Below are 10,803 nucleotides of genomic sequence, written 5' to 3'. Positions count from 1 at the left end.
ATGTTCGCTTAAATGTGCACAGTGCACGTGTTATCCCCTCCATTCTTACATTGACCCATGACATTGTTTATGGTCACATCGATAGACGACTGCATTTGTGTATGACGGTGGGAATTATTTACAGCTGGCTAATCCTTAGAATAAATCTCTTCACTTAAATGTTCGTGTTCGGTCCTAATCGTTGGATATTTAAGCGGACATCATTGTAATTCTAATCTATAAAATTCTGTTCTGACACTAAAATGTTAACAGAAAATTGAATTTTCTTAGGATGAAAATTTTCTTCTTTCCCCGATAGATGACAGCTGCAGACGACGGCTATATTTATTGCATCAAAAATGTTCGTATATCAGATAGTTCGCGCTGGTCGCGTCTATCGTTGTGTTCTCTTGTGACAGTAGAGTTGATCGTTGTACGTTGTACCCCATTATATTTATAGAGGTCGTGTTTGACATTCGTTTCACATTGTATACGAAGTCTATGTATTCTAAATTTCCTTGAACATTACATACGATGCATATACAACGAATATTCATATTTTTCACGTGACAGTTTCCAACGTAAAGAAATACTCATCGTCCATAGAAGAAATCTAAAACATTATTAAAGGTATTTAAAATGAAAATCAACCTAACCTTAAAACTATTATATGCGCGCGCCTCTGTGTGTTTGTGTGCGTGTTTGTATGTTAAAATTACAAACGAAATCCCCTACAAAAATTACGAGAATCAATTACAATTTAATCGAATTTTCAGATCCGATTCTCCAAAATGCGTAGTCGCAGTAATTCTGGCGTTCGTTTGGACTATTACCAACGAATAATCCACAAGATTATTATGAACCACCAGAACGCAGTCACTGGTCTATTCCCAGCCAGTCCTGGGAACAATCACGCGTGGGTTCGAGACAATGTGTACTGCATACTCGCTGTATGGGGCCTGTCGATGGCCTATAAGAAAATAGCAGATGCTGACGAAGATAGGGCAAAGACGTATGAACTGGAACAGAGTTGCGTGAAGTTGATGCGGGGTTTGTTGATGGCAATGTTGCAACAAAAACAGAAGGTCGAGGACTTCAAGACCTCTCAGAATCCGCACGACGCTTTGCATGCCAAGTATAGTAGCGTCAATGGACAGACTGTTGTAGGTGACACGGAGTGGGGTCATCTCCAAATCGATGCAATCTCTCTTTATCTACTGATTCTCGCACAGATGACTGCATCTGGATTGCAGATCGTTTTTAATTTGGACGAGGTATATATAAATTACATAGAATATATAAAATTTATGCGTTTTGTCCTTCTACGGAGCTCAATACTTTCTGTGAAATATTCTTTGGTTTCGTATTACAGTAATAACGACTTAAAATTAAAATCTGCACTGATAATAATAGTCTGATGCTTTGGTAACTTTAAATATTCATCATTGCGCAGCAATATAGTGTAGAAGTTTTGTTACTCGTATGGCCCAGCCGTTACAAACTTTCAAGCATCCAGTAGTCAAGAAAGTGGCAGTAATAAATGAATGTGTAATTAAACTTCTCCAAAATTAATTAATGCAACAGTTTAACATTTTGTTTAGCAATTTGTTATTTCGAATAAGATTTCTAGAACTCTGATTCTATGGAAACTTTGTTTTCAAGGCAAAGACAGTGTAAAAATTTCTTTACGAGCCTTGTAAAGGATGAAATGTAGATCTTTTAAGCTTCATATACAATTCCATTTTTTAATAGAACAAATAGAAAATTGTAACACTTCTCTTCAGGTAGCTTTCATTCAGAATTTAGTATTTTATATTGAATCTGCCTACTGTACACCAGATTATGGTATCTGGGAAAGAGGTGATAAAACAAACCACGGTTTGCCAGAATTGAATGCCAGTAGTATTGGAATGGCAAAAGCTGCGATGGAAGCTATGAACGAATTGGACTTGTTCGGTGCACGAGGAGGCCCAACGTCAGTGATTCACATACTGGCAGACGAGGCACAAAAATGTCAAGCAGTTTTGCAATCTATGTTGCCGAGGGAATCGAACTCAAAAGAGTTGGACAGTGGTTTGTTGTCTGTTATAAGTTTTCCAGCGTTTGCTGTCGATGAACCAAATTTGATTCAATTGACGAGGGACACAATAACTAAAAAATTGCAAGGACGTTACGGGTGTAAAAGATTTCTAAGAGATGGGTACAAAACACCTAAAGAGGATCCAAACAGGTAAAAAGAGATGATATAAAAATGATTATTAAAGACGATGTTAATATTCAGTCATATGTTTGTTATGTTATAAAATAGACTCTATTACGAACCATGGGAATTGCGTATGTTCGAAAATATAGAATGCGAATGGCCGTTGTTTTTTTGTTACTTAATCGTGGACTATTGTTTCCAAGGAAATAAGGATCTAGTTGTAGAGTACACAAAACAGTTAGAGGAAATAATGATCAAAGCCGACGATGGTGTGAAATTGGTGCCTGAATTGTATTCCGTGGAGGCTGAAAATGTATCAGCAGAATACGCCGAACCAGGTAGTCAGAAACGAATTGCGTTAGGCAGATGTCCGTTTATGTGGGCTCAATCTCTTTATATATTGGGGAAACTATTACAAGAAGTAAGTACGAGAATGAGAAGGGGAGGGAGGGATTTCAGACAGTAGTTAACTGAAAGCATTGCAATGCTTAGACTTATGGTTAAATGGAATGATCAAACTGAGAAATCTCAAGATTGCATTAGTAAGATTAGAAAATGATTGAACCTAAGCATTGGAATTCTTTCCTATTTTAATATACTTCAAGTATCGTCCTTCCACGAGAAGAAGGCACAGCGTGTGTTTACATCCCCACTTTTGCTGCAGACGCTGACTCACAGATATTGGTCGAAAACAGTGACGAAGATCGGTGGCAGCCAATCACCGATTGGTTAGTGACAACTTGACTGATTGGTAAACCATTAAAATTGACTCCCTCGAGAATATCTTTGAAATCGCTGATGATACTACAAAATGTTTTGGACTAATAGTTCAAGAATTATAACAGTCTAAAGTGAAATAATTTAGTAAATTTTAAAGTGTTATAACTCTTGAACTATTAGGTTTGGGGCATAAGTATCGTCCTTCCACGAGAAAAAGACACATCGTGTTTACATCCCACTCTTGCTGCAGTCCGCTGATTGGCTGTCACCGATCTTCGTCACTGTTTTTGACCAATACCTTTTCTTTTTTCTTTTTTTTTTTCTGTACGCGAGGAAATACTCACGGACACCCGCGGGCTCGCTCATCCTCAGGCGCCTGGCGAGTAGTGATGGACATTCGTGAGAATTTTGGACATGCGCACTAGAATTTTCCCTCGTGGGATTCCTTTTTGCGCATGCGTTAGCTTTCTACCATAGATATATCTTTAGCGCAAAAAGAGGTGGATGTTGGGGATTTCCATGTCTCCCATTCTCGCCAATCGCACAAAACTTAACTTATCGAAGATCTCCTATGTATTTCTCTAGCTATACTCATGTTGATTAAGAGGAAATTTTTTGTTTTTGTCTCTTTCCCTGTAACTTCCTTAAATTTTGTTCATTACTGGGATCCAACGTTACCCTAAATTCTAGTTAAGTGTATGCGGCAGTGATCATGCATTACAGTGCGCATGACCAAAATTCCCACGAATGTCCATTACTGAACTCAACGTCCCTAAATAGGGGGGGCCTCGGGGTAGTGCCGGACTCTTACCGGCTAAAACCTCACGGTGACCATCTTCCGGCGCTGTGGCGGGGGACCGAGAACTCTAATGAGGCGTCACAGAGTCCCCCGCTGCGCCATGCCTGTCGAGGCTCATCCCTGGAGGAAGGATGCGTGTCCTTTCCCCCCTGATTTCTCCGCCGCGGTCACTCAACGCCCGCGGCCCCAGGGCCCCTGGCACCGAGCACCTGCAACACCCAGGGGCGGCCCGTCCATCCGTCGGCCATCGACATGGTGGCCGGAGATAAAAGCTGACGGGTCGTCCCACCTCTTGGAGGTCCATCAGGACCTCAGGGCTATTGTAGGTAGCCAGGAGGCGAAGGTTGCCTAGCCCTGGCCCCCCTCCGAGCGGGAGCGCGAGTGGGCGACATAACTACCTCGCAGAAGGAGGCCACCACTTGCCATGTCCTCTCGCTGGCCACCATCTTGCCAACTACTGTGGCCAGCGAGAGGTTCCTTCCAACTTTCTGCTCCAGGACACGGCGCTCATCTGCCCACGCTAGGCAGGCTTCCAGCGTGTGCTGTGCCGTGTCCCGAGGGTCTCCACAATGGTAGCACATCGTCGTCGCCTCCTTCCCGATTCGACACAGGTACTCATCAAAGCAACCATGCCCGGTGAGCACCTGTGTCATCCTGTAGGACAGCCTACCCGGTTTGTCCTGCCACTCTTGCCAATGTGGCAGGACTGTATCATCTGACCGTTGTGTGGCTCCACCAACTTGAATGAATTGGTGTAACCACATAAACAAAACGGTCCGTTGGGCACGGCGTCTCGTCGTTTCGACCACTTGCCTCCTCACCTCTAGCAGTCTCCCGGCCTCTTGGAGCTCCCTGAAGTGCCGGAAAACCAACTGGTTTCTCCAGGCTAGGAGCTCCAGGGGCGGGAGACACGCCAGGGTAGTCGCCGCCTCGTGGGAGATGGTGCGATACCCTCTAACAACCCGGATGGTCAGCCGACGGTTGACGCGCCGGCTGGAATCCAGGTCCGGGGACCAAACTGGGGCCCCGTAGAGGGCATTTGAACGCCCCACCTCTACGTAGAGGCGGCGGACTCCAACAAGGCGACCTAGAGGAACAGCTACCTTCTCCGCCCGAGAGGCCAAGCGGTCGAAGCTGACTGCAACAGGAGCGGGGATGTAAACACGCTGTGCCTTCCTCTCGTGGAAGCACGGTACAATAAACACTGTTAAATAATTTTCTGATTTCATTAATATAATCTCGACACTTCCCCCTTTGTATAGAATTCGCTATCATTAAAGAACCCATAAATTCAAGCACTGGAATGTTTTGGTTAAATACTAGTTTATAGAATGAAGGATAATTAAAATTTCTCACAATACCAGGGTTTCCTCGCCGTGGGAGAACTAGACCCATTAAACAGACGTCTGTGCAGCGAGAAGAAACCAGACGTAGTCGTGCAAGTAGTTATCCTCGCTGAGGATGCAGAAATCAGAGAAAAGATAGCTCAACATGACATTCATGTTCAAACGATTGCAGAAGTCGCTCCGATAGAAGTTCAGCCTGCAAAAGTGCTTAGTCATTTATATACTTATTTAGGTATCGTATGTTCCAACGACAAAAAACTTCTATCTCGTTTCTTCTTTCCGCAATATCTTTGTTTCTTTTTTTTTAGGTAGAAACAAGAAATTAGGTTTGTCAGGACGTAAATCAAGAGACGTTGGAATCCTGAGCACCAGTAAATTGTATTCATTGAACGATAAGATATTCGCATTCACTCCCCAGGTAAGTATTCTGTATAATTAGTAGAACTCGTTAGCTCTTCTGTACTTTGGTTTCTTTTCTTACGTTGCGTCTTGTTCTTGCATCGAACATTAGTTGACCGACATGACCCGCTTCTACATCGCATCGGACTATGAGCTCATGATTGACATATTCAAAGGCGAAATTAATTTCTTGAAGTCTAGCTGGCAGAACATGTTAGGCCGTCCCCTCGTGGTCATGCCTCTCAAGAACATTCACCTAGGTACAGTAACGTTTGAAAACCATAATTTTCATCTGTGTTACTTCTCCCTCGTAATCTTGCATGCAGAGATTAACTATATTTGGTTTCAGAGTAACACGGATAAGGTATATGGTTTTTAAATATAGACGTTTCATTTTCTTCCGGAGTCATCGTGTGAAATGAGAAAAGAAAAACAAAAAAAAAAACCATCTAACATGTCTGCCTGCGATGCATGCGTCTTGTCCTTTATAAAGTTTTGCTTTTCTGCTAGGAATGGTCTTTACAAAGTTCGAAACTAGGCTCTTCGCTGGTTATTAATATCGGTCACGAGTGAAATTAGTTATAGAATTGGTTCACATAAAAGGTACGGTGCCGTTTAAAAGCCATAATTTTTTATCGGTGTTACTTCTCCCCCTTTTCTAGTAACACGGATAAGGTATATGGTTTTTAAATACAGATATTTCGTTTCCTTTCGGAGCAATTGTGCAAAATGAGAAAAGAAAAATAGAAAAAATCATCTAACATGTTTGCCTATGGTACATGTGTCCTGTTTTATACAAAAGTTTTGTTTATCAGCTAGGAAATTTGAAATCAGGCTCTTCGCTGGTTGTTAATATCGATTATAAGTAAAATTAATTAAAGAAAAGTTTTAAATGAGATTGTTTCTCTTCGAAGGCAATTAGTAATAACAGTGTGAAGAGATAAAGCTTACGTTTGCGGCGGTGTGGCGTTTGTTGCATGTCTTAGAACTTTGACGCGGAGGAGTACTACACAACAAATGATGCAGCCCTCCTTGCCAACACTTTCACGACCAACTTGGCCTTCCTCACCATCAACTGGAAGCAAATGCTGGGCAGGCCAACCATAACACTTCTCGCTACTCATAATCATTTAGGTACTTACCAGAAAATACTAAGAAGCTGGATACAGAAGGCTCTTAGAAATTTAAAATCGTTTTTAAAAATGACTTGAAACAGTGTAACACTTGAAAACGGTTTTAAATGTATTATACTTGTTCGAGCCGTCTTTAGATTCGAATATATGCTCCGAATAGGATCAAGAGCATAAAAAATTCCTAATATTCGAGTATCAAAATCTAAAAGACCCAAAACACCTATCGAAAACTAGAGCATCATAGGAATAAATTAGAAAACCGTGCTTTTTGTGTGACATTAGAAAAGCTTAGAGTAAATTAATTACTATTGTACAAATGTTATTATCGTTCTAGATCAAGGAAAGATACCGTTGGCGATGATAACAACAATGAAAAAATTGAAGAGTGGTTACATTAATGGCACTAGAGTTTCGTTGGGGAATCTGAACGACTTTCTGACCACTTCCTGCATCACAAACTTAAGTTTCCTGGGGAGCTCCGAGGATGGTAGACCAGACAAATTAAACCCTCAGGTAAATTAACTCTTAAAGATTTGAGAGAATATAAGTCAATGAGGAGCAAGATTGAATGGATAGTGGAAAATGTCGGCAGAACTATACAGTGGCTTACAATGAAAATCGTCCATCACATTCGCTTTCTTAATTTTGGCCAAAATATGCATTATATGACCATGAGATTTTTGTAATTAACGTAATAATGTTTCATCTCTATTGTTACTTGTTTCCATATAAAAAGAAACCCAAATATTAGCAAATATATGAAGCAACATAAATAGTGACATCTATGAAATTTGACTTACACTAAAAATCGTCCATCTATAATATTCGGGGATTCCCCTAACATATGTGTGTTCAACTGTTTTTCACATTTTTTCGCTGAGGAAGCACTAGATGAGCATAGTTTTATCACACTATTTAATTAATTTATTGATTTGGAAAAATTAAATCTCAAAGAAAATAAACAACAATGGAGATACGACAATTAGTAATTTTCCATTATAATGAAGGTAAATCTCAACCTGAAATTGCACGAATTATAAGTAGAAGTCGTATTTCGGTAGAATACATTCTTAAGATATAAAAGTGAAAGCCGCATATCAAACAAATTAAAAAATAAGAAGAAGATTTTGAACGATCATGATGAGCGATATGTTTTGCGACAAATTAAAAAAAATCCCAGGAAAAGTGCCCCAGAAATAGCTACAGATGTTGAAATACATTTAAATAAAAAGGTGCACCCAGAAAATATTCGTAGAATACTATGGAAAAATAATTGTCATGGTCGAGTAGCAAGAAGAAAGCCGTACATCAGTGCAAAGAACAAATTTAAAAGAATCGAATTCGCTCGGAAGTACATTAATCGAGGCTTTTATCACATTTTCGATTCAGGTGGGAGGGTCACAGTATGGAGGAAACCAAACACAGAATTAAGTGCAAAGAATATCACCCCTACAGTTAAAAAAGGCCTAAATACCACCTAAATTTTCCATTCATTAAATATTGAATTATTCCATCGATTCAATCTTATACCTCGCTGTGTATAATATAATTTCATTATATAGTTTTCATTGAATTTTGATTAGGTCCAGCAATATCTCGAGGAACATTTAATGCGAGCGTTTCCACATCGCACTGGCTTGCTTAATAGGCCAGTCGTTCGCAGTGGGATAAATTTGAAGCGCAGAATGTCTGTCAAAGGTGCTATAAAGAAAACGAGATCAATCGCTGTGGAACGTGAGTTGTATTCTATTTACGATAATAATATTAGAAAAGATTTATGTCTCTAATGTTCTGATTGCACGTTAAATGTTCCTACCATCCTCGAAAAGCCGTAAGTGTACTAACAAACGTTAATAACTGTGTAATAACATAACAAAAAAGATTAACAATCGTTTTAAAATAATGTCACAAGTATAGTAACACAATTGTGTGATGTCTTTGTAAAATAATTGATCGCGAACAAACTGTATACTTTGTAGCTGAGATTCTTGGGATGGCAGGAGAGGAGCGAAGGCCTTCTGCTATTTTAAACACAAACCCATTTATAGAAGTCACAGATACAACGTTAAGTCCTAATTCTACGCAGCCAGCTCCCGTTGCTCGTACACCGTCACCCACAGATGATATACTGTCCTGGACAAATTGTCCTAAGCTTCACAGACACAGAGGCATAGAAACTCAATACGCAGACACTGAAGTCGAAGAATTACTGTCTATGCTCAGGGAAACAGAGAGCTTGGAAGAGCAAGGAGATATTTTGCAGTATCTCGTAAGTTATTAATATAATAATATTAATAATATAATAACTGAATATATCCAACTATAAATCCAACTTTAGGTGGATTCGCAAGGCCTGTATTTTAACACGGGCATGTTGGAGGAAGGTCATCCGATTCTCATAAAAGATTTGCTGAAAGACCTGTACGAAAAGGCTTGCCAGCAGAAAATGTGGGGAATTGTACGCCACACTGCTGGGATGTTAGGTAAACGAGTCGAAGACTTAGCCAAAGCAGTCACTGATTTGCTGGTTCGTCAGAAACAAGTCACCGTTGGAATGCCACCTACCAATGAGCACACTATAATTGCTCCGTTGCCAGAAAATGAGCTACGAGTGTTGATTCATCAGGCTTACGGGGACGACGAATCCACTGCCATGCTGACGCAGGAGTTGTTAGTTTACTTAGCAATGTTCATCAGAACGGAACCGCAATTATTCCTCGAAATGCTCAGACTGCGAGTGGGTTTGATCATCCAAGTGATGGCCACTGAACTATCGAGGACTTTAATTTGCACCGGAGAAGAAGCTTCAGAACATTTGCTGAATCTTTCTCCATTCGAAATGAAAAATCTTTTGCATCACATAATGAGTGGAAAGGAGTTCGCCATCAGCAGCGGTGCGTTTTACTTTTTTTACAATTTTCTATAGCGATCGAAGCATTCATAACTGTGATAACGGAGTGTAATTTATCTTCATTTTCAGTCGGTCGAGGTAACTTCTCCGTCATCAGTTGCAAATCGAGCAGAGTCAGTAAGGTAATGCACTAATTAATAAGATGATTGCTATTAATTTCTTATTGTTTTGCTTGATCGTAGTTTTATTTTCTTTTAGAAATCACAAATCGGAGGATTTTTGAGTCCTGATCAAACGGATGGGAACGAAGCGGAACCAGACCGACAAGGTCAATGGTTACGAAGGCGAAGATTGGATGGAGCATTGAACAGAGTGCCACGAGACTTTTACCCACGAGTATGGCAAGTACTCGAACGGGTAAATATCAAATTGTTTAAGAGAAAGTTGTACCAAGTCGTTCGATCGATTAAGAGGTTTGTGTTTGATAGTGCCAAGGTTTAGCAATCGAGGGCAGAGTATTGCCTCAGAACCTTACACAGGAAATGACACCCGGGGAATTAAAGTTTGCGTTAGCCGTAGAAACTGTTTTGAATACTATACCGCAACCAGAGTATCGTCAGCTGATAGTCGAAGCTTTAATGGTGCTGACTTTAGTAACAGAATATAATGTCGTCGCATCTTTCGGTGAAGTCATCACAGTCGAAGAGTTGGTTCACAAGGCGAATACTATCTTTTTAGATGATCAGGTATTTCTTTCTTTTCTAACAAAAGATTTAAAAAATATGTCTAACGTACATTAATGAGGTGCACAACTATAGCATTGGCTAAATTTTTCTATATTTTTACTTGTATTTTATTCAAAATGACCCAGATGAAAGTTGATGGCGATGCTACGTTATGCTGTGCAAAACCGAAAGATCAACGAGAAACCACAGCAATGGGGAATCTTCTTTGCGGAGGAGCTGCATACGTTTGTCAACATTTCTATGATAGTGCTCCTAGTGGTAGTTTTGGAACAATGACGTACATCACACGAGCCATAGCATCGTCATTAAATTGTTTACCAAAAGATGGCAACATGGAGTGTTCGATAACGTAGTTAATTTTCTAGGAAAGAAAAAAATAGTAAATTATATATTCATAGGAATCTTTTCCCAGTAATTGTGTAGATTTTGTGTGAAGTATAACAATGAACACCAGTTCAATAAATCAACTCCGTTGTGGAATAGAAAATCTGGTAATTAAAAATTAAATGTTAATCGAGAAATATTTCTGAACAATTTTCTAATTTTTTGGAATGAAATATTTCTGAACAATTCCCTAATTTTCTATACCGAAAAGTTACCAATCTTTCTAAAGCATTAAATATAAAG

The 10,803-nt window shown here is 39.9% G+C and overlaps 1 protein-coding gene across 2 annotated transcripts; it reads left to right on the top strand.

Annotated features, from left to right (window-relative positions):
• Positions 1-387: 387 nt before the first annotated feature.
• Positions 388-10,800, top strand: LOC122402984 (probable phosphorylase b kinase regulatory subunit alpha). 2 transcript variants are annotated; one of them, XM_043406239.1, is made up of 15 exons: positions 388-609; positions 756-1,253; positions 1,764-2,209; positions 2,288-2,603; positions 5,066-5,279; positions 5,356-5,465; positions 6,433-6,580; positions 6,914-7,092; positions 8,163-8,313; positions 8,559-8,848; positions 8,918-9,473; positions 9,560-9,612; positions 9,689-9,847; positions 9,919-10,176; positions 10,302-10,800. In XM_043406239.1, exons 2-15 carry the CDS (start codon positions 771-773, stop codon positions 10,527-10,529), a joined length of 3,591 nt encoding a protein of 1,196 aa, XP_043262174.1. In that variant the 5' UTR covers positions 388-609; positions 756-770; the 3' UTR covers positions 10,530-10,800. The 2 variants fall into 2 exon arrangements, with proteins under 2 accessions (XP_043262174.1, XP_043262173.1); XM_043406238.1 differs by lacking the exon at positions 6,433-6,580 and adding an exon at positions 5,559-5,706.
• The last annotated feature ends 3 nt before the right edge of the window (positions 10,801-10,803 follow it).

This window comes from Colletes gigas, unplaced genomic scaffold, assembly GCF_013123115.1.
Source record: "Colletes gigas isolate AHSC1104 unplaced genomic scaffold, ASM1312311v1 Colletes_gigas_Sc00043, whole genome shotgun sequence".
Taxonomy (NCBI): domain Eukaryota; kingdom Metazoa; phylum Arthropoda; class Insecta; order Hymenoptera; family Colletidae; genus Colletes; species Colletes gigas.
This window is presented reverse-complemented; position numbering and strand designations above follow the sequence as displayed.